At 43.2% G+C, this 25,177-nt stretch overlaps 1 protein-coding gene across 8 annotated transcripts in view; it reads left to right on the top strand.

Moving 5' to 3' along the window:
- Nucleotides 1–1,667: 1,667 nt before the first annotated feature.
- tpst1 (tyrosylprotein sulfotransferase 1) overlaps nucleotides 1,668–25,177 on the top strand; it is a 47,619-nt gene continuing 24,109 nt past the window's right edge. For all 8 annotated transcript variants that reach the window (XM_084439324.1, XM_084439325.1, XM_084439323.1 and 5 more), the window contains exons 1-2: nucleotides 1,668–1,830; nucleotides 13,535–14,618. In XM_084439324.1, coding sequence (XP_084295450.1) covers nucleotides 13,747–14,618 — 872 coding nt within the window. In that variant the 5' untranslated portion in view covers nucleotides 1,668–1,830; nucleotides 13,535–13,746. The remainder of the gene's footprint in view (nucleotides 1,831–13,534; nucleotides 14,619–25,177) is intronic.

Here is a 25,177-nt window from a genome sequence, read left to right as displayed (position 1 = left end):
CTGAGCGTTCTGTGTGTTATGGAGGTGTGCACGTATGTAGGTAAGTATATATGTGTATTGCTAGATATATCTAGACAGCCAGCCTGTATGTATGTATGTATGTATGTATGTATGTATGTATGTATGTATGTATGTATGTATGTATGTATGTATGTACGTACTGTACGTATATACTGTAGTCCCTGTTATTCCTATTTTTATGCTACTACCCCCTTATCTAGTGTCCTTTTTCTTTCCAACCTTGCTGTAATTTCAACTGATGAAATGCCAAATTTCCCCATGGGGGAATCAATAAAGTATATCTATCTATCTATCTATCTATCTATCTATCTATCTATCTATCTATCTATCTATCTATCTATCTATCTATCTATCTATCTATCTATCTATCTATCTATCTATCTATCTATCTATCTATCTATCTATCTATCTATATCTATCCTGTCTGGTACGGGAACTGTTCTCTGCCCTACAGAGAGTGGTATGGTCAGCTGAACGTACCTTGGAGGGGGGCACTCCCCCACCTTGAGGACATCTACACCTAAAGATGCAAGACCAAGGCCAACAGGATCCTGAAAGACCCTAGCCACCCAGAAAATGGACTGTTCTCTCTGCTACAGTTAGGGAAGAGGCTTGCACAGAGAGGCTTAGGAAGAGCTTCCCGCAAGCCATTCAGAACCTGAATGACTATCTAGAACATCTAGTGTACATAGAATATCTAGTGTACATAACATTAACACATGCAAATACAAATGTCAATATACCCCCTTTCCCCAATTTAAAGTTTACCTGTATTGTGAATAATCTTGGAGCCAGCAGCAATGTACATTACATGTGACAAATAAAGAAATCTTGAATCTTGAGAAGAGCCTGAAACAAAGAGAAAAATATGACAAAGCCAGTGCTGCTACTTGACTGCCCATCTATTGTTAGAAAAACCTTGGACTTGCCTCTTTTCTTTTATTTATTCAATATTGGCAATAAATAACCCCAAAATACCGGCCCAGCATTTTTCTTTTGGTTTACCTACTGTAAGTGCATTCCTTCTTCAAAGTTTTTCTGAGAGCAATTTTGTAAGGAACATGGTGTGCATTGCAACCTCCCCAGATATTTTCTTTATGCAGTATCTGAGTCTACCTCAGCCCTCAAATGAGTCAGAGGAGGACATTATTTTACCAACAAGAGGGGATTCAAGAGAGGATTCGCTATTTTACCAACAAGAGGGGGTTAGGGATTTAGGGCACCAGGGAGAAAAGTACTATCCATCTCTGCAGCATCAACTGTCCCCAGACAGATAGGAGAGAGTGGGTGAGTTTGTGTGGAGAAAAACACAATAAAACATTCCAAGGATCAACAAGAGAGGTCAACTGATTTTTATACTGTAGCCCACAAAGGACGACAGGCTTGACCTACCTGGTGTTATGATAAAACTCATGGAAAAATACTACATCAAATCTTACTTTATTTGGTTTGACTGTCTCTTTAAATTGCTTCTACATTATGACCCTGCCCTGTATATACGCCCCGTATATATTTGACCAATCCCCAGCTCTGAGACAGACATGTCTGTCCACAAATCACCCAATAGTAAAGTAGCTTTCAAAGCCAGGGCACCGTCGAGTAAGTTGGGGTGACGCTTTTGCATTGATAGCTACAGTACAATTGAAGAGAAAGCAGTAGCAAGTAATCTTGCTTGCTTATAGTGTGAGAGAATCCCGATTTGAGCAAATAATACGAATGGAATGTACAGGCAACGGCGTTCAACACTTTGGAACAGTTAGCTAATCAGCTAGTCAACTCTCTCCTGCAACGGATCCGCTACATTATTAGGTGGGTACCAGAAGAGAAAGAGAAAGATTGCGGTAGTGTAGCAATGCCTTTCTCGTCCCTACATCAGTAACCGCGAAAATGTACTGTAGCTCTATAATTTTGTGGCATACCCGTTGACTGCTATTTATTAATTGCCGTCGTAATTCTAGCTCAGCTGTTGCCAGATATTGAGGTTTTGAACGCGCTAATGGGTTTGCATAATTCAGAATGTTTTGGCACATGAGTGAAAAGGCTGAGCATTGATCTCGTTCTAAATGATCTAGCGTTCAAGAGTTCTTTATTTGTCACATGTAACGTACGTGTACAGTCATGGTGAAATGTTACTGCCGACTCCAAGATGATGCTCAAACAGACTCCTCAATTTACAAGGCTTTGTCGACAAGATGATTTGTCGGAGTGTCAGTTTTGTATTTTGGTCTTGTCATAACACGAATATAGACGCGTTTTATGGTAAGCTAGTCGTGCTCATTTGGCTTAACTGTGTAGAAAACAAGTGGCACAAACCTGATTAACAGTATTTTCAGTAGCCGTTTTGTAAACATTCTATGACTGACGCAGGTTACCTTATGTGTGTCACATGAACCCATTCAGATACGTAGCCTACATTTGGCAATGGAGTGCCGTTTTATATACTACTGGCATCTAAATTTGGGCAATGCTTGCGTGACCCACCCATTAGATCTGATCAGACTCGATCACATATCGAGTTTATACTTCCTGGTTTCTCCAAAATCTATCCTACATTTAGGGCCTTTTCAAAAACTGTAATCTAGATCATGTGCCATGTTGCAGTGTTTGCCCTATACGTTTTTGCTAAACAGAATGGATCCCTGTGTCTCTTGAGCGATTCCCACTTAGCGATGTCATGTTAGCAAGAAAACAGCTAGGCCTGACTTAAAGGTAGCCTATTGTCAGAAAGTAGGCCTACTTCTAAATTATAGCTTAACTATTTTAATTCTAATTATTGCTTGGTTTATTTATATTATTACGTTTTTTTATTGCAGCCAATCACTATTGTGCATGGCTACCATTTGCCATGGTAACTTTGTGCTGCTTTATATTCTTGGTAGATAATCTTGTTGCCCACACATCTGCTCTTGCAGGTGGTCTAGATAAAGACGAAGTCCAGTTAGATTCAGATCTTTTCCTGCACAGCTGCAGGGACAGGCGCTTTAGTCCCCCTCATTTTCTGGTTTGAAAATAATGCTCTGCTGGGTTGCATGTTCCAGTCTATTATACAATGGACAACAAATGTTTTTCCTAGCTACCTGCCCACAAATGTGTATTCACATTGGTTGACTAACAATTATTCATTAGCCTACACAACGTAGCCATAGTGCTGGCTAAGTGATTATCCAGGCTGACACGGTCTTGATTCATTGGCAGATTTATCCCATTCTGCTGTCTCATCAGCCAATCCTGAGTCACTTTACTGATTAGTGATTCCTCATTTATTACCATCTGTTCCTTCGTTGGAATAAGTGCTGCAACACTATTGTCAGACGCTTGTTCTGAAGCCCTGTTGGAACGGTTCTACTGCCATATAGTTCCTTACTAACTAAACAAACACCGGATATACTTGTAGAAACTAGTGTGCAGATATCCTGTGTGTTTTGACACCATTAAGGTTGAAACTGTCAGTTTGGTTGCTATTGACACTGTTACCTGACATATCTTTTTCCATTGGCTAGTTGTGACAAACAGGATAGGGATGTCCATGCAAATCAATTGCAAGCCTCCCCTGCTTTCTGTTTTATGTCACAATGAGCCAAGCCAAATGTTCCTGGAAGCTACCTCTGGGGGGTGGGGATGGGGATTTGACAGTTACACAATTCAGAAGATCAGAAAGCAAGAGGTCACTGTACTATAAGCTCCAATAATACCTCCATGGCTCTCTGTGCCATAAAAAGAAAGCGACCACGGTCAGAGGCAGGGCCTATACTGAGGCCTAGTGGATGTTGCGTCTGGCTGAGGTTGTCTTGCTTTTTGATGAGAGAGGAATGTATGTAACATGAGTATCAGTCTAGACTTTGTCGGTTGAGGCCCCAATTTTCAGATGTGGCCCACTTTCCTGTGGCCTGTCTAAAGGAACGATTGATTGCCTTGGATATTAGGGTCTGTTTCAGTCAAAATGGATGGCCTGGCTGTTGTGCCAAATGGACTTTGCTTGGTGGGGCAATACAGTATTGATTCCTCTTCGTTCACTCTGTCTCTCTCTCTTCTTCTCTCTCTTTCTCTTTCACCAGACTGCTAATTCTCTCTTTAGCCTCACCTGTCTGCTGTTTTTCCTGGAATATAAATCCTACATTTTCTGTAGAATCTGTACAATATGCTTAAGGTGGAGGGCCATACAATCTGGGACCAATAACATAATCTGCCTGTATTAAAGAATTTCTAATCTGACAGAGTCTGAATCTCAACCTGCTCACACATCGCTATTTGAAACCACTGCTTGATATCATCCCGGCCAAGACGGTATTGTCGCTATCTCTTCTTTAAATGAGTGATGATCATTAATATTGTTTGTAATGTGCGAGCGGGGAGATGGTTGCAAGTATAAGGCAGAGAGCAGACCCACAATTCATCAGGAGATACTAATGAAGAGGCGGGATCGTTGTCTGTGTGCCCGGTGGCTCTAGAGCTGGGAGTGGTTGATTGAAATGCCTGCTATGATTAATATCACCCTGCTCTGTTTACTCTTCCTCATGTGCTAACCATTTTATAATTTCATGCCAAATGATGGGTAGATGTGTTTTCCACTCTTGAAGCAAATTAATGCGGTATTCGGTGGACTCAATTACAAGTTAATAATTATAGACTATTTTGTTTGAAGTAATCCTGTTCGGCAGGGAAACGTTCTCAAGAACCTGTGCCACAGTTCAAGTTGTTGAGATACAATTGGAAATTGTTGTGTGCTGCTTAGCACTGAGAGACGAAGGTCCTCTTGAAGGCAGCACTTCTGAAGTCAAGGGGGCCTAATGGTTTTCTGGAGTGCTGACCTTTCACTTGAGCTGACACGCCCCAATGCTATTGCCTCCATTTCAAATAGAAATAGTTGTAACTCGATCCTATAATGCACTCTATGCCAGTGTCCCCACATCCACATCCAAGATGAAATATTTCACACAATTCAGAACACTGGGTCTTTTTCAGCTTTCAGCACTACAATGTGGTGCGCTTAAATGCTAAAGTTGAAGTATTTCTTTGTGCAGAAATGGTTGTTCCCACAGAAGGGCTAGAAGCTGACTCTTTAGAACAGGTCAACCCTTCCCATTTGGTTAAATATCGAATAGAGGCTATGCATGTTACGTCACAGTAGGCAGAAGTCACTGTGGGTTACACACCCAATTCGCCTTATTCACCTGGCAGCCATATTGGTCAGTCTGGGGTGCGGATGCGGAAGTGCCCGTTGACTTCAATGTTAAAAGTTCGCTGTAAAAACACCACTTCAATAACCGAAATAGTCAAAATAACAGGCTGAATACACTATCGGGGTTACAAACTCATCATTACCAGACTCCGATTGTTTTTCACTGCCGTTGTTTTCGCGTAAATACATGGAGGTGAATGAACCATAGTTAGCCGTCAGCTGCATTCACTCCGATGTATTTCCAAACGCGAAAACAACGGCAGTGAAAAACAATCAGACTCTGGTAATGATGAGTTTGTAACCCCGATCCTGAAATTTAATTTTCTGTAGGCTTAGGCATAGAGGTGTAGCATCACAGGCCCCCTACTTCCTTGCTACATGCTACAGTACACCCCTCTACCAAGTTTCATGAAAATTGGTCTGGTAGTTTTTGAGTAGTCCTGCTGACTAACTAACTAGCTAACACACACCACCGAAAACAACTTTGTCCTGGGCGGAGGTAAAAACAGGCTATTTAAATGTCCACATACAACCAGAATATCCATTGGTGTCCTTGTCTTTAATTTCGCCAACTAGTCCAGCCTTGAAGTACGACCAAGCATCAAGGCTTTTGTATGTCTTCAGGCTTTGCTTTGTGTACCTCCCCGGTGTCTAAATCAGTCAGGAAATCCGATTCCTGGCCACATGTCAATGTCCATGGACCACTGGTAAGTGGTAAGGATCACTGTCGAGTCCAAGTGCATTTAATTGAAGCAGATAATTGTTGGTTTCACTCCCGGTTTCGCATTGTCTCCTACTAAAGACAGCCATGTTGCAGGATGTTGTGCCCCTCAGTCTGACTGAGGGGGCGTATTCCGATGGGAAAGTGACATCAACGCATACCCTGCATTGTTATCCAGTGTAGGTCATTCTCATTTCATGTTTGATTTTATATAGCCTACTGCAATATTTCACTTATTCTATACTTTCACCAGCCTTTATTTGCGGTTTTCACATCTCACTGTATCAGATTTGATTTGATTTGCTGAGAAATTACTTTCTTCTTGTTAGCAAACACATTCATCTCAAAGCTAATTGGACATACTGTATCAAAGGGACTTTTTTCATTACATTGTCCTTATATGAACCTTGAAATTAGGCTACTTGAAAAATTAAGTAATTTAGTCTACAATTAGTACAGGACTTTTGCAAAGGTGAGTCCAAGCAAGAAAGATGCACTATGGATTGTTTTAGCCAGAACACTAGTTGTTCACCAGAACACTAGTTGTTCACATCAAGCTGTAAGCACTGGGACAGGTGAATAAGCAAACAAAAGCCCCTAGGTAAGAGTGATGACACCACGTTTGTCCAAATAATGGGGGACATTTTTTTGTTTTTTTTGTCTCGTTGTATCCTCATTTTGGAAATCCCTCTAGATTAGCCCTACATGCAGATGCAGAATAACAGGCATGTTTTACAAGTAGATACTAACACACTAATTAGGCTACATGGTGCCTACCCCCACAGAGAAGCCCGGGAAATGTTATGTATGTGTTAAAGGATTAACATGGTCATTTTCACTTTTTTTGAGTTTGAACGTGCTATTTGCACAATAGGACATAGAAGAAACACAATAAAAACATTAAATATATCCGTTTTGTCGTTTTTGAGAAACTGGAAGCGTAACATTTTCAGTCCAATTTGACTCGGGGTAAAAATACTCCGAATTCGTGACGTTTTTCCCATTCTTGGCGTCACCCTAAAGTTTGAAAAACCCTCCTCCACTCCCCTGCACCCGCCTCCAACAGAAACCTGTCTGCCTCCCGCACCTGCTGTCTTTGCGCCGTTTCACCATCTATCGAACACGGTAAGGCAGCTCTGAACCCTTTCTCATCTTGAGAACAATTGAATAGTTGCAGTCTCAATGATGACCACCTCTTATTTTAATATAATTTGTACATTTTATAGTCCTAATTGTATTGGTGGTTGTCATACAAATTGGGAAGTTTTTAACCATGATCGTGTCTGATTAGTAGCCAACCTAGCTAATGTTAGATAAACTAACCATAACGTTAGCTGTAGCCTAATTGGCAACAGTTTTTAAAAAGCTGTCTGATCCAGCTAGCTATCTGTCTTTATCCAGCATGTTGATGTTAGCTAGCCTAATGTTTGGAATGTCAGCTAGCTGTGTTAATTATCCTAGCATGCTAACGTTAGCTCTCAATGCATTTGCTTTTGGTAACGTTAGCCGTCCTGTGCAATGGCAGAGACACAGCGCACCATGATACTGTACTCTTCCCTGGCATAAAATCTACTTGCACCAGGTGCAAACTGTGCTGTAAGGTTTCCGAAGCGATAGCCTACCATAACTGTTGTGAGCGTGCTTGTATATAGGCCAATACAATAGGCAAAGTTACGAAGTCAAAGTTGGATATAAGTCAGTTTGTCTCCACAAGAATCTCCCGATTATCTCTCGCTCAAACTTAATTCGATATAATTTAAATTTACTGATAAATAGCCTATTGTTGTAATTTATGCTGTTTTGCATATGCAAAATATCGATGCTATTACTAATCGCTTTTATAATTTGTCCCCTTTTCTTGTAACCAGATCATAGCTACATTTCCAATACTGGGACTCGGGAGGTCCAGGTCCCGCGCTTCAGGGCTCGAGGTGTGCAGGTCCTGGAGGACAGGTTGCAGCCAATGTCACCTAATGATATTATAAATATGTTACAACACCCCCTGTTTTATGAGAAAGTAGTCTATGTCTTAATTTAATGTCATGTTGTATGCGCAACAATTACCTCGGAAAATAAAGACGTAGTCCTACAGTACCCGTGCGGGTTTTTGTCATTTATTTATTCTCACATTGAGATCTTAACTTGATCAAACACCTGTGTACTGAATCGTTTGTCCTAAGGTCTTGTATTGCAGCGTTGTGATGCGCATATAGAGGCTATTGTGCAAAAATTATGACTACATTTCAGGGTGGGTGGAGGTGAAGATATTAAGTCAAGTTATTATGTTCCTTTCATAATTTACAACTCCAAATAATTGTAATTCTGCAAAACATTCTGAAAGTTGTGTAAACCTTATCATCACTGTGGCATCTGCTCCACATAATGTTGATCATCCCAGCACCTCGATCCGACCCAACTTCAGGAAGCATTGCGCATTTTGGGATTAAACAGCTCCAGTAGATATATTATATTATAACCAGAGGGCATTACAATAACATTCAAAACGAGATCTATTGACTGCATGACCTGTTAGTCTCCAGACTCCGGAGTAGGCTATACCCCTTGACCGCTGCGCTCACGGAGTCGTGGTGCACGGCCCGCTATCTCTCCAAACGCATGCAGTCTCCCACATAATTCGGGGTAGGATAAGTAGGCTACATGTAGGCTACATCCTCTCCCCCTTTCTGTAAAGCGCACATTGTGTTGCCTTTGTATATGAAACAAGCTATAATGATTGAATTGATCTGACTAATAATCAGTTATTGCGGTGGTATTCCACTCAATTCCTTTATATCACCACAACTGACAGATGTTCCCAGAACAGTAACGTTTCAGTGTTCAACTGGCTTTGTTGGACACCTACTAAGATAAATAACGTTAGACTGGTGAACAATGCGGATTTTATGTCGGTTTCACAGCGCAAATGATCTGTCTTCTGGTAAGACCCACAGTTGCAATTATTTGACTAACTAGGTCTATACTGTTCGTAGCTGGCTGAAAGCTAGTCTAATAGCCCAAGCCTCCAAGCTTGCGTGGCCGGCTGCAGGGTGCTTTTCCTCTGTCGCGGGGGAGACGTGTCGTCGTTATACTTTTATCGTACTTTTTCCAAATTGGCCTAATGCAAATTCGAGGATACGGCCTGTTAGGTAGCGTGTATCTTTATAATGTTTGGGGGTTAATATAATATTAAGGACTTTGTAAATGCCCCTGGTTAGCAGCTAGAAAAATGGCTATTGATCTGGCTGTTGCGCGATCTAGCTCTTGTGTTGTTTAGCTCGGAGCGGTGGTAGCTATGGTAACGGGGCACACGCCTGTCAATCATAATGATTCCAGTTGGTCATTTGCTCAGAGAACTGTCAATCAGTTGTAATGAATCACGCCCAGTTTTGAGTGAGTGAACTTTTTGAGTGGCAGATTCAGACCTCTAAAAACATGTTTTAAAAGAATTTGTATGGATGAATTCTGAAATAGTTAAACACATGTGTTTTGTTGTTGCCTAAAGATACCTGGAAAGTGTTATATTGAACCACCATGTTAATCCTTTAAGTCAGTACCACACGTATCATGTTTTATGCTGATACTTAATCCAACCTGGTGTTTTAATAGTGGACTGGTCCACTGTGTGTGCCTGTGCTGTGTTCCTAGCAGGTTAAAGTTTGTGACCAGGTTAAGCACCACTGTTCTGTCGATTAATCCAGCTGTCATGTGGGAGTTGGGGCCTGTACCAAACACCGCGACCTGAGAGAGAGCTGTGTGACATTTTTTAAGGTAGAGACAGAGAACCTGGTGATTGGGTAAATTGATAGTTAAAGCATAGTTACTGGTGTAATTAATGGGTATTTCTGACCCTATGGCTTCTCAAGTCATTTTCATGTCAAAAACAGCAAAATGCAAGGAATAGTAGACTCTTGATGTTAACATACTATTGCAATCGTAGCTCTTGGTTTTATTCTCATTTGGATCAGAGTTTACCGTTAGCTCTCATATTGCTAATTTCTGAAATGTCATTAGGAAAACCTATTGGAAAAATAAGTTGTATAGGATCTCATATTAGGCATTAGTGTCAGATGAGAGTGTAAGTGCAACATGGGCCTAACAGGAGAGGAACCTCAACAATCCTTTTCTTCGTTCCTGACAGAAAACTCTGTTTCTTCCTGTTCGTGTTTTGCCCCCTCCCCCGGTTGCCAGGTTGAAGCCTTCTCGTCACCCGAAGAGAACCTCCCCTGCTATTGTGTTGATGTGGTCTGGTTTCACCATCGCTCCATGGAGAATTTCCCTCCCCTCCTCCCCTTCCCTAACAGATCGATAGGAAAAATCAAGAGGAGGGTTTAATATCTGTAACAGGAGCGAAGAGCGTCAATTAATTTAACACAAACACACTCTTTATTTACAGCCGCACATAAAGGTGAAACGTGAGACTGTGCTTAACCACAGTTATATTTCAGGCCGGTGGCTTTGAGTGCGGAATGTTCTACCTCCTGAAATTCCTCTTCAGACTCTCTGGAGCTGAGGAACGCTGTTTTCTTTTCCATATTCTTCACCTACTTCAGTGGCAGGGCTTAGTGAAGTATTCACATCTGGATTTAGTGTTGTTTTATAACGCAGGACTGCTAACGCCTAACAACGTCAAGATAGCGATGGAGGTCTAATGCTGTTCGGCTGCACTTTAATGCAAACTTGAGAAAAACAGGAGGCCTCATTCACACTGTAATAGTCTAAAAGTGTTGGCAGGCCTTGTTTCTCATTCTCCCTTTTTCTGCATCGAATCACAAAGGAGAAGACACAGTTGTGATATTGCATGCGTGGGCTGAAATAAGACAGAGACCACCACAGGAAGGGTGGTGAGATGAGTGTCATCAAACAGTATGCTGTGAGAAAGCCCACAACTACCGTTTGTGTCTACCTCTGCAGTGTTGAGAAATTACATTGGGTCATCAATTTAGTACAAGACCGCTAATATACACCATAGACAACAATGAGTCCACTAAAGTTTTTGGAAGATGTGTGTTCCACAAAATGTACCTAGTCTGTTGTTTTGTTTACGTGGCAGTGAAGGGAGTTTGTTTAAATGAATGACTACCATTGGCCTGTATTGACCTATTTTTAATGGAATCCTTGCCTCTTTAATCCACTCCCAGCCATTATTTAGTCAGAGGGGATTGGATAGATATGCAAAATAAATGACAGGCTACATACCCAATCCTACCTTTTTTCTTTTACCTTCGATTCGCAAAAAGACCTTAGAATATGCAGTTGGCAGATAAACTAATAAAAGTATTAAGCGCTTTGGGCCAGTAGAATAGTAGAATAGTCTAGATGTCAGTCCTGCCTGATTGAGGTCTGCCCTGCTTGTCCTTAGGATGGGTCTGGGTAGAGATGGGCGGCCACAGGAGCTGTTGTTTTTCACCCTTGTCAGCAGCTGAGCGAAGATGCCTGTCACGAGTATAAGGACTCCACCTCTGGCAAAGCCCAGGTTTCTAAACATAGCATTCTGTGAATACCTCAGAGTGCTCTCTTTCCTTCCCCTCGGTTATCAGCAGATGTACAACGCTGTTGGGTTAGTGCTCTGTAATAACGGCATACTCTAATGGAGAACTGAGCTTTAATTATAGATTTTGAAGAAGTTAACAGAGGGTAATAAGTGAGGAAGGAGGACAACATCTTATCTTTCATAGAGCCCCTCCTTATTACTCATCCCTAAGGAAAAGGCTAAAGCCACAATAATTTTGGAACGTGTCTGTTTGTGCGTGTGCACGTGTAATATGAATTGTGTAAGATGAGTACTCTTGTTTTATATGCTCCTGTGTCTGTGAGCTCACACTTCATAGTTCAGTGAGGTCTGTATTTGAGTATGGGCTTTCAGTGCTGTTTTGTTAGGTGCGTGTGTGTGTTACTGACAACCGCCCTGCTTGGGAGTGCAGCCACGAAGCGGCCAAGCATCGGCAGCCCTTGCCCAGACGCATCAAAGTGATTGCTCAAACGTCAGTGAGGAGACAGAAAGGGAGGAGGTGTGGGAGGAGCAGGATGCCTCCAGGTCTCATCAACATGATGTGTGAAGGTGTCGTCCTTGATGATGTCAGACCCCCTCCCACCACCCTCCCCCCACCTGCATCTCCTCTTTGTCCTGTCTGATTGGGATGAGGTCTGGTGATGATTCCAGCCGAAATGCCCTCTTTCCCTAGGATAAGAAGCAGAGGAGGAAATGACTCCCTGACACTGATCTTGGGTCAGTTTCATTGGCACTTTCTCATAAGAAAGGTTGGGATAGAGGTGAATTTGATCTACTTCAGTTACCAGGATCACACAACACAAGCCTCATATCCACAAACTGTCTGTAGCTCGTAAAGGAATCAACCGGATTAGTCCGACGCCTAGGGCGAACCAGTAAAAGTGAATGCACAGAGCCGTGAAGAGATGTGTCTGGGGTTTCCAACCATATGTCTTTGGTAGGCTGTCCTGGAAGCAATTTCGTTTTCCTCTCCCTCTCTTTCTGAGCAGGGCAGTCGACTGACTGGTACTGTAGATCATCTTTTTGCCCTGCAGCTTGGGGACACATGCTGCAGTGACCTGCTGTGGCTCCCCCTTCTCTCCTCTGTTGCTCCTTCCTTCTTGAGTGTGCGTGGGGCAAGTTAGAATTATGTCTGGTGAGGGAAGGCAGGGCGAAACATACAGCAGAGGGAAAACCCATTTAGGAGAACTACAGCCAAGAGACGTCAGAGCAGTGTGGTCAATGTAGGCACTATGAACACACGGCCCACTCCTTTGAGGAGAAAAGCCTGTGTTCTTGCTCAGGGCTAAATTAGAGGCTGGAGATCAGATGCCTTGTTTCTGGTGTGGCTATTCTCACTGTACTCTGAAGCCAACGGAGGTCATTACAGGGAACAAGTTGTGAAATTACCGACTTTAGTAGGAAGTTGGCGATGCTAGCTTTTTTCATTCTTGCTTTTTTGGCCAGGTCTGTCTTGAAAAAGATGGACAACTTTCATCTCAGAGAGACTAACCTTGTAAAATAAGGGTTTAAAAGGAATTAAAAGATATTTATATTTGAACAGCTTCTTTTCACACGTGTGCCAGAGCTTGTCCTCCTGTGAGCCAAGTTTTGGATTTTTCTTTTCGTTCGCCACGTTGCCTGCTGTGACTGGAGTGGATTCTCTCTCCTAGTGTCAGCTGAGGGATTTAATTGTGCCTGCTGCGGATTCATGACATCTTATGATGCAAGGCTTGTTTCTGCACAGCAAAGTGGTAGTGTGGTGTTGGCCTGAGATAAGAGGCTTGTGACATGGGGGAGTAGAATGTGTTGATTACTGGGTTTTCAGCTCCTATGTTAGTTTCTCCTCTGTCGTTTTCGGAGAGTGTCTTCATGTGTGCGGGGTAATTACTGCACAGTGGTTAGCTACATGACACCTGTGGCATGAAATGATCCTTGGTTGGAATAGAGCAGAACGGAATACAATGAAAAAGTGTAACTCTCCAAATGACTGATATACAACTAAATGACTTGAAAATACTGTAAAACAGGAGATACTGATGTGGGGGAAATTGCCATGATCTGCCAGAGGTCAAATGAGGACTAGGCCTAACTCTTTCTATTCTATTTCTGTGTGATCCTCCAGGGCTCATGGAGCTGGGGACCCAACGAACGCCGCTGTGCACCCGGGAACACAGCCCCCGCTCGGCCCCTCGCGGCCAGCCTTGAAGGGAGGGGACCACTCTCCGTTGCTTCCCCCTTCCCCTCTCCTTGCCCTCCCCCCGATTCTTCCTTCCCCAAATTGCCCCTTCAGTGGCCTTCCCGATCTCTTCCCCCAGTCCCCCCCTAGCCCCCGAGATGATTATCGGCAAGCTGAAGCAGAACCTTCTGGTGGCCTGTCTGGTCATCAGCTCCGTCACCGTCTTCTACCTGGGGCGCCATGCCATGGAGTGCCATCACCGGATCGAGGAGCGCAGCCAGACCGGCTCCGGTCCCGGCGGGGTCCTGGCGCTTTCCTCGCTGGGTGGCAGCATGCGGACCACCCTGCGGACGGGCCAGAACCTCAGCAGCCCCTTTGTCTACAACAAGGACATGCCGCTCATCTTCATCGGCGGCGTCCCCCGGAGCGGCACCACGTTGATGCGCGCCATGCTGGACGCCCACCCGGAGGTGCGCTGCGGTGAGGAGACGCGTGTCATCCCCCGCATTCTGGCCATGAAGCAGATGTGGAGCCGGTCGGGCAGAGAGAAGATGCGGCTGGACGAGGCGGGTGTGACTGATGAGGTGCTGGACGCCGCCATGCAGGCCTTCCTGCTGGAGATCATTGTCAAGCACGGTGAACCCGCCAACTTCCTGTGCAACAAGGACCCCTTTGCGCTGAAGTCGCTGTCCTACTTGGCCAAAATCTTCCCGCAGGCCAAGTTTGTGCTGATGATCCGCGATGGCCGTGCCTCAGTCCACTCCATGATCTCGCGGAAGGTGACCATTGCGGGCTTCGACCTGGGCAGCTACAGGGACTGCCTGACCAAGTGGAACCGGGCCATAGAGACTATGTTCACTCAATGCCTGGAGGCGGCAGACAAGTGCCTGCCTGTGCACTACGAACAGCTGGTCCTCCATCCTGAGAAGTGGATGAGGACACTGCTGAAATTCCTCGACATTCCCTGGAACGAGGCGGTGCTCCACCATGAAGAGCTCATCGGAAAAGCCGGAGGAGTATCCCTCTCAAAGTAAGTCATACTCCCATATCCATCCGTAGCCCAAATCTCTCTGCAGATCTGAGATGACAGGATAGGTCGAAACGATCTTCCATTAGGTCCTCCGCCCTCAGTGATTGGTCAGGTGGACTTTTTGCCAATCCTATCAGATCTGCACAGGATTCGAAAGGGAACAGGGTTTGGCTGAAGTTGACAACCCCCCACCTTGAATCTTGATTTTACTGTATGCTTCCTTGCTCTTTTTCCCTGCATCTCAATTCTCCACACTTCCCCATCTTTTCTCCAAACTCCTTGCCTCCCCTTTTTTCCACTCCCCCTACACAGATAGACAAAGTATGCTTATACCCGTCCTATGCTTATACATATGTGGGGGAGTGGCTAATTTCATACTTGAGAGGTAAGAGTAGAGAATTAAGATTGTAGGTGTCAGAAGTGAGCAAACTGTCTTATGAACCCTGGGTTGATGACCTTTCATATCTGTTGTGTGAAACAAGCTTATGTTCTGTTAAATTGCTAAACCGGGAAAGGGGGGCTGCAACTTAGGATGCAGAGACTCCATGCATCATCAAGCTATCTGGGTCATGCTGTCTCTTCGTTCACAGCTCAAATTGAGAAAAGATCACCCCAGGTGGCCATTTTTTATCCAGTAGTGCCCCTTACGAATAAAGGTCCTCTCTCTGGCTTTGTTCTTGGACAATCTCTAGTGTTGCTGATAACAAGACCAAGCAGCAATCCCAAGGGTGAAGTTTCCTGTTTACAAGAGGCTCCCACTCCTACCTCTTATTTGTTAAATGGCTCAACACACAGATAATGGCAGTTGAATAAATTCAGTGGTTTTGGGGGTAGGCACCACTCATTCATACTGGGCTCAGAAGGTATGCGTGGGGAACAGGCAGACTCAACATTCCCTGTACAACAACATTAAGCAATAAAACAAGTTTGGACTTGCCCATGTCTCAGTTGGCTCAGAAGTACAGTTCCCAGAGTGGGAAGAGGAGAGGAAAAGCCAGTGTCACTTCAGTAAGTAGCATGTAGTCACCAAAGTTAGCAAGAGAGTTAACATACTTCACTCACTTCAAACATCTACTTTCCAGGCAGGCGCCTCAGTGCCCGGATATATTATTGCCTCACTGTATGTTTTCACAAAGCCTCAAAATTGTTATTCATTTCATCTGGGGATTGAACGTCCCAGCCTGGCACAAGGTGACGAACCTCACTCAGTCACGATAAACGAACAAGACAAAATAAATCTACCCCTTCACAAACCATTTATCATAAAAGCCCTGACCACAGTAGGTAGGCAGGTCAGCTTTTCCTAATGGCCCCCATTGGGGAGGTTCAGCCCTGGAAGTTGTCAAGGAAACACAAAAGGGGCTCAACCCCCCCCCCCCCCATCAAAAAAAAAAACCTGCCACGTAGCAACACAGCCACCCCCCCCCCCATGTAGTCCACATCCCCTGCAGCAATTTGGCTCAGCTTTTTGTTATTGTCTGCAGATGAGGGAGCACTCATGGTTTTCAATAAAAAGCGCACGGTCAACTGTGCACATTTCCCTTCTGCCTTTCGTCTCTGTGGACCCATGCCCCCTCCCCATCACCCCTCTCACTCAACTCATCCTTCCCCACCTCCTGCTTCCTCTTTCCCTCTTTAAAGGAGATTTATTTTTATCTAGTTGAATATCATAATTGGATACACATTTCATCTTCTCTTATTTTCTCTCTTTCCTTCCGTTGTCCTTGTCTCATGTTTTGTCCTTTGGCTTCCCTCAACTCTCTTTCTGCGGGCCTATGTGGGGTGAGCAGATCAGACTGCTCATAGGTCAGGAGAGAACAGAGAGGGAAATTGGAAGATCTTTACAGTCAGAGACAGGGAAGCATTTTTCCCCCACTAGCCTTCTTGAACACACTCTAAAATCATTTCCCTAAATTACTCTCAGGAGTTTGTTGGTTTTCCATCAGTGTATATGGGCCTAGTGCTGCATTATACATGCTACATTCAACTATCCATTATTGTTGAGTGTAGATCAAGTCCTAAGATGACCATATTTGATGGCCAACCAAGAGTGGACTAGGCATATTAACCAAATAACCCAGCCAGACCACCATTAAAAATTCCTGACATAATCCACTATAAATCCCCTACATAATCCACTATATAATCTACTAAAAATCCCCATCAGTGTTTCCCCTAGGATGGAGTTGTAGCCCTCGCAAAGCCCTCTGCCGGGACGTTTCTATGTGTCTGACGGCTCTTGAGGCCTAAGTACACAGTACATTTGTGCAAATGATGAAGTAATGACATTTTCAATTATAAAATAATTTACATTCATGACATTAAGGGAATCCGATCCAAATAATATGTAGGTAACGTAAATATCTGAGGGAATTTGTCAGCTGTCTTTGAGATTGACAGCTTTCGCACATCACGGTGGCCCTAATGCATAGAAGAGAACCTACTATCTTTGTATCAAGATGCATACTCCAAATGTTATTTCACAGTTATGTGTTTCCTTGCATAAGGACTGCATTTCCTGTAATGTTACTATGCAACCACGTGAAGTTGCAGGACTGTTTTCCCTTTGGCAATTCTGATAATCCTGAATCCGTGCTCAGAATTGTGTGCTTCACTTTTGACATCTACCTGGTGCTTGTTGTTATAATCGTTGTGCTGAGCACAACATTTCTAGTTTATAAGCTTTGCTCACATGTGTGAATTGACCTGGATATGAAGTGTATGTAGCGCAAAATAAAATAATAATAATATCGTTAGTTTCTAAAGAGATAAGACGGAGCCCTCACCTCTATTCTTTATTCTTTATTTCAGATCCCCATTAGTCACTGCCTCAGCAGCGACTATTCTTCCTGGTGTCTGGGGTACAATAAAAAAACAAAACAGATATCAATAAAACCATTATAAGCAAAACAATATACAGTACAAACACATATAAAACAAATAACAAATATAATATTGGCATTGTAAACTATCAATAAAAATAAAATAAAATAAAATAACAAAAAGACATTATAAACAAAACTAAATACAAGCATATTAACTTAAATATAGATATCCATACAAAGATACATAAACCAAAAATTCACTAAATAAATTAACATTTTTATTTTATACCCTGTTCTATACCTCATTTATATCATCTGCACCTAATTTCATATCTACTACTTAGGTTCCATACCATATTTCCTTATACAGTATATGCATTAAACTAAAAAAGACACAATCTTACAGTACAAATAAAATAACACAACACCTGACTCGAGAACCAGACACATTCTTACACTCAACCCAGAATAATCTTCTTCTGTATTATACCTGCTCTTAGTCTCTTCTTAAATCTAACTCTGCTAGTGATTGAAATTAATTCTTCTGGAAGTTTATTCCAGTAGGAAATAGCCGTGTACGTTTTCTTTAAGGCATAATTTCTTGGCTTAGGTAGGGCGAACTGACCTTTTAAAGCTAGTCTAGTGCCATAATCATGCCTCTTATTAATGAGTGGCAACTGAGAAAAGAGGCATACAGGTATTTGTAAAGTAGCAATGTTTTTCAGAAACAAAATCATACTACATGCTAATCTTTCATTAACTCTCATCCATGACAATTCATTATGCATTTTCTCAGTACTATTTCTAATTAAACAATGTAAGGCGAGTCTCGCCGCCCTATTTTGGGCAAGCTGTATCTTATTCAAATCTTGTTTAGATGCATTTGACCAGATTGCTGGGCAGTAGTCTAGGTGTGACAGAACTAACTTGATTTGTGACTTTATCATTTAAAAAATAGGCACTCCGTCTGATAATTGAAATGCTTCTGCTCATTTTTGTTACAATATTTTTAATTTGAGTAACCCAAGACAGTGTTTCCTCTCCACCTTTCTCCTCTCCTGCCCTCTCCACCTGTCTCTTCTCCTCTCCTGTCCTCTCCACCTCTCTCCTCTCACAGCTGTGGTCATATTTTAGCTGCGGCGCAACCCTGCTGCTGGGTGCATATAGGGGAAACACTGATCCAAGCAACACAGTGACCTCTTCCAAATGTCCAGCTGGATGGGCAGATAAATTGTCTGGCTATGTGTCCAAATAATTTTTTTAAGGACAGCCTTATGAAACCAAAACACATTAACTTCAAAACGGCAAAGTTTTCCTGGAAATGGAGCTGGAGGTTGACCTATAACCTGGACGGTGTTTCTTCCTTGGACCCTGTGTTCTGCTTTCAGTGCAGATGAGGTCATGAGAATGGCAGAAGACCAGAAAAGGAAAAACATGCCTGCCGGAGCCAAGAACTGCTGCCCTTGTGTCCTGTAAAAGCATGTTAAAGCGGTGTACAGCCAAATGTGCATTCTCTACAGTGGTATGGTTTTCCCCTTCTATCTGCGCGTCCTTTTATCCGACATTTTTTGACCTCCACTCTCCTTTCCTATTTTCCACTAGCCTTGGTCCAGACGAATCCACCCACATAAAGTTGTTGCTATGTGAAACAGCTGGTTCTCAGAGAAAAACATAATCGACAAATGAGTGCTGCGGGTTCTAACTATTCAATCCGCGCCAAGGGCGGGACTAACGGCGTTGTCAAGCTGTGCGTTCGGACAACGCAAATTGGGAGGTGCCGCAGCGAGAGCTTCTGGGAACTCATTACTTGGAGGACGATTGGTAGTAGTTGGTACAGTAGTTGGTAGTAGAAACAAAGTAGTCCCCCGGTTCGTTACAGTAGCCTACTACGATTACATTCCTGTTTCACTTTGCTCTGTCTTGTCATTATGTTGTCTATGGTTGTCATGGCTATGCATCAGTGATAAGGAAATCAGTTAGAGTGGGAGCAATGTCAGACTGAAGTTCTCAATGGAGTGTGACAAGTTTACAATTCTGTCTGATATCAGGCTAATTTTCCACTACATTGAGGCAGGATGGGTTAGAGATAGTTCCAGGAAAAAGGGCCACAGGGCTTGAAAAGCTTTCGATACTGCTGGTCATTTATCATTATCTCATAGACGGTTCATCACCGTTGTCATTGTGCTCTCATTCAATTATTTGAACTTGGCAAGCATCACCGTCCACCTATCTGTCGGCACCACACCCACCGGGTCACTGGTAGTTCATCAGGCTTGATGAGTGGAATTGTTGTGGATTTGTGTTAATAATTTATATTGATTGGTTCGTCAAGCTCATACTATAAACACTGGTGACTGTCCACTTGTTGAATAGCTGAGGCGGGTAGGTTCGTCCTGTAGGAATCATCCGCAACAGGACACCACCGCTGGGGGAGCTCACTCCGGCTCACTCATTAATTGGCAAAGATTTTCTTTTACACTCTGGGGAGGGAGGGAGAGAGGGATGAATAGAGAAAGAGAGAAAGGGAAAGAGGGGGAGAACAGGTCTGTGGTGCTGCTGGTGCATTGATTTTTCTCTCTCTCTCTACCCGTCTTTCATTCTCATCTCCCCCTTGTTTACTGCAGCTGTCTGTGGCTTCCTGGTTAGTTCGTTCCGTATTGACCATCTCTGACCGGGCTGAAGTGATTACGCTAATAAGTCCTCACTGTTGGCCACATGAGTTGACAAGAGACTTACTTCTGTTAGAAACTAGTCGGAATTCCTTGTAGTTGGATTGCAGTATGTTAGCCCTGATATTAACTATGGGAGCTAGCTGGCTGTTTTATATTCTGATTTATGTGCTAGTGGTAGTAATATTTACTTCCAAAGTGGGACTAATGGGGGACATTAGTAATGCTAGATGACTCATGAGTCCGTAGATCTCACTTTTATCTGTCTTATGTACACAAGCATTAAGCTGGATGTGTAGATCCAGCTGTATGTCGCAGTCTTTCTCTGACATGGTTTCAACCTTAGTCGACTACAAATGATCATCAGGATTGCAATGAGAGGGTGAGCCTTGACCCAAACAAAGATCTGAGGCCCAACTCGAGATGTTGTGACCAGAGGCCTCATTTATAAAACTGTGTGGAGAATCCACATTACTAATTTGTACATTGCAATGTATTTTATTTGCACTGTTTTTGTACTGTTTTGCACTGTTATGTCTCTGCACTATCCTGTCCTGTCCTGCACCCTGTCCTATGTCATCTGCAACAGCGTATGCCTTAACCCTAGTCAAATTCCTAGTATGTGTGAACCAAATTTACATGGCTAATAAACAAATCTTGAATCGGAATCGGAATCTAAGCAGTTTCCCATTATAAATCACAATGAACCTTAAACTTGGCGCATGTGAGCCTGCATCTTGGTCATACCCTAATTAACGCCCACAATTGCCTATAAATGGTCAATGAACCGCCCCATTCGTCCATTCATAAATAGTGACTGCAGGACGACAATGACAGTGATTTCAGTGTGAAATAGAAGGTCTTGTAGCAGAGGTTGAAGCAAGATCACAGGTTCAATTTCAATCCGTGTCACTATGATAACAATATCAGTTGAAAACTGCATCAGTCTAAATGCAATTTGTCCTACTGTTCACCTTATTATTTATGAGAATGCCATAACATGCAAGTATTGTGTAAATAATTTGGCTAGGCTCAATGATTAGGCCTATCCTGTTTGTTCATTATGAGCCAACATAGACCTGTAGGCCTACGTGTGTTGGTGGCACGGTTTTATAGCCTACAGTATTCCTAATTAAACCCAGCGGTTTGTTCTAATTCCATGTGATCATTGACTGACACATGAACAAACTAATTCCTAAATGTTGTTCAATAATTACAGATCCGATTACAGATGCAATTATTATTCCCAATTACACTGTACAACATAACTGAGGGGTTCTTTTGCAATTAGACAGACTCATCTCCGTTTGTAGGCCTATTATCCTAAATCCTGCCCAATAGAGGTGTGGAGAGCAGGGTTTAAAATAGTAGGCCTACATTTAGCTCTTGATGGCGATATTACATTAGTGACAACATGCGGGACACAGACAGATGTTGGCATATTTGTGAACCTTCACACACCCTAATATTTATTCAATATCACAGCACAGTCAAACTTCTCAAAACTATAAGATCTCCGCTTCTGCGTCAGAATTGCTGACATAAACGTCACACGTGTCCTCATATTCAGAGAGCTCTAGCTTATATAATTGAGAGGTAGGCCTACAAGTGAGAGGTAATGTCAACATATTTTACACAATAGTAAAGGGTCTATCAATTTCACAGCTTTTCAAGTTTCATCCTTCTGCCATCGGAGTCGCAGTTTGTCATTTCTCCAGAAATGTACTTACACGTGGGTCAGAGTGTGCATGGAGAAGTGCACATTTTCCGTCATTCTCACGTCAAGTAAACCTTTTATAAATACCGAAGGTTGCTTAGTGCTTATGCAGCATTTATAAATAAGGCTCCAGGTCCTTCTGCAAGCCTCCATGCTGTGGGACAGCAGGAGAGCTCTCAAAGTCATGGTTCAGGCCCACTGGAGAGTTCGTCTCAGTCGTGACTAAACTGGCAAGGGCTCTTGAGTTCTCAGGATGGCTGAAATGTCTTGACTACATCCTCGTCTCCATGTCTCTTGAGACTCACTGGAGTGGTGATGTTCTAGCCGTTCTAGATGTCACACGTGCACACACACACGCAATCGCTTTTCCTACAACCTAACTTGCATTAAACACAGTCACTCATACTCTCACACACAAAAATATCCCCCCCCCCCTGTTTTGCAGTCCTGGTGGTGAGACTGTGTGTGTAGGCTTGACCTCCCACCCCTCAAACACAAGATCTCTAGATAATCAGCGACTCAGAGAATGAGAGTGGAGTTGGAGAGATGAAAACAGGAGACATGAGAGGGACATAACAGCGAAATGGAGCCAGTGAAGAGCACTTCAGCCTCCCGCCCAGAGTCTCCAGACACAGCCCGCCCCTCCCCCTAGCCATCCGCCACACACATCCCACCCCTCAGCACATTGATTCCCATCAAATATTAATAAATAGGGACCTTAACCAGAGCCCACTGAGCTGAACTGAAGACAGGCAGCGGATACATTGCTTTGTTCAGCATGTCTGCATCAGTCAGTTTTACTGCTGCGCAGACGACCATGGATTCCACCGAAGGCCAGGGGCCGGGACTGTGCAAGATAAAGACTAAGGATGATGACAGTGGAAAGAATAAAATGAAGCACTGAGTGGGTTTGTTAACTGTTGGTTGGTAGCTAGCTAGTCAGAAGTATTCAAATACCAGGTAGCTGTGGTGTTTGGAATCACTTGAAGAAAACCTTGCTGATACTTGGTGTACAATAATGTGCCATGCCAAATATTTGGAAAGATCTCCAAGGCAGCTAGGGGTAGACTGCCTTGATTTGAAATAATTTGCTGAATGTCACAGAATTGTACTCGTACTGTAAAAGTATTAAGAATAAGGCCTTATGTACAGTAGGCCTTAATGTGAACAGTCTTCCAAGTTTCTGTGCCTTAAAGTTACGAAAACCATGATGCAGTGTTTCTGTCACTTCCTTTGATGCTCTCTGTCATACTGTAAATGGCAATGCGACGGGCTCCTAGGGGGTTTATGGACTGACAACGCCATAGAAATGTGTATTTTATGTTGCACAGAGCAAACCATAACAAAGACAGCTGGTTCACATAATAAACAGCTTTGAGGGAAAAGCTAGAATTTCTCTTTGAATGCTCTGACGGTTTCCGTCCAACGGGATTTTGATTGCTGCAAATACACAAAGCTCCGCTGTGTTGTTTTGGGGCGTTTGCATACAAAGATTGCATGCAACTTGGAGCTTTGAGGTTCCCCATTTCCTTTGAGCTTTCACTCAGGGTTAGTTTCTCGGAAACAGGAAATCCCCAAGTGGTATCAGTCTCTTTTCAGCAAAAGACGAGACAACCGAGAAGGCGTGTACATGTTCTGGCGTATCAAACCCCCAGACTCTCTGTCCGTCATAACGACCTGAGGGGGGGACTATACCTCATCTCCAAATGGAAACTGAAATGATTTCAAGAGACATGGAGGAGGACAGACAGCAGAGCCCTCTGGGCATCATAGCCGCCTTTTAACATCGTAAACATCAACAACCCCACCCATCCAGGAGTCCATCACCCACAGTGCATTAAATTCAGTCCCCAAGACACCTGGCAGAGTGCATTCTCCTTGCCCACTAAAATCACCTCCCAACCTTGTGGCTTGCAGGTCCCTATCTGTGCGGTCGTCTCCCATCAACAGACCGCCAGACCCCCCAACGCGGGATCTCCTCTGACCATTAGCATCAATTACACGGCCGTGATTTAAGGGAGAGTGAGGCAAGCGAGCGAGCAGGCAGACAGACCTGGCCCCATTACATAGATCCCAGGGAAGGTGCTCTTTATTTTCTCTTCCCCCCCTCCCTTTCTATTTTCTCTCTCCTACTCTCTATTTCTACTCCACCACTACCAGTCTCTATCTCTCTCTATCAGCCCTCAGTGATACAGTAAACCACCCAAGGTAGAGCAGAACCAGGCCCAACTATGAATAATTGACAAGCAGCCAAGCCAGAGGCCATTACGAGTGCCTAGCTTGGGGGGAGCCTTGTTGTTGTCTTGTTTCATTCAAGGCCAATGGAGGTGCAGAGAAGAATAGTTATTCAATACTTGAAGCTGTGTATTAAATACATAGCTTTCATCCTTGCCTTGAATAGGCCTATGTATCTGTGTGTGGGGTTTACCTATTAAGAAATATTATATTACAGTATATATATAAGAATAATGGATTAATGTCACCATAAAGGCTTGGGATTAGAAAGTTGAATGTGTAGGCTACAGCACAATGAGTTTTATGGGGCGCCATATGGCCTTGATACTGATTGAATCTCATGATCTCAGATTGACCGCATTTGTCTTTGACCCTTTTTTTCTCTTGTTTCATTCGAGGCCGAGAAGGAACAGAAGAGAATAGCCTAATTCTTCAATAACTAGGATTTGTAAAGAATGCATGATAGCTTTCAATCTTGATTTGAATAAGTGTGGAGACAACATATGTAGGAAGAAGGAGGGGACCATGAATGCATGTTGAATGTAGAACGGTTATTATGGGTTGTCATAAGGCCTTGTTGGTGATTGAATCTCATGCATCAGTCAAGACGGTTCTTTTGGGCTTAATCCACTTGTAGAAGCTCTGCTTCAGCCCACTTACTGACAGTTCTGGTGCATGGGTTGTAGGTGGGGAGGAAAGAATACTGTCGATGACTCACCATGAAATTTAAGAAATGTAGAACCGCTAATTGTTTAGACCTCATCCAGTCATTGAGGAGAAATTATTATAAAATGTCAACAGTGAGATACAAGGACAGAGTAGAATGCAGCTGATTGCTCAATGTTGTTGTTGGTTGAAAACTTTTTTTTTTTTTTACAAGCACAGATGCAGCTGTACGTTGATGCATGATTCACAGTGTTGGGCAGTAATGCGTTACTAGTACTGTAATGCGTTACAGTAATAATATTACTTTCCCCAGTAATGAGGGGTGTAGCGAATTACTAATCAAATTTCAGTAATAATATTACAGTTACCCCCCAGAAAGCTCACTACTGCGTTACTTTTGTCGTAGTCCTACTCTGTTTATTTATTTTCGTTTTACAAAGGGTGAAA

Source organism: Borostomias antarcticus, assembly GCF_949987555.1.
Source record: "Borostomias antarcticus genome assembly, chromosome: 1".
NCBI lineage: Eukaryota > Metazoa > Chordata > Actinopteri > Stomiiformes > Stomiidae > Borostomias > Borostomias antarcticus.
This window is presented reverse-complemented; position numbering and strand designations above follow the sequence as displayed.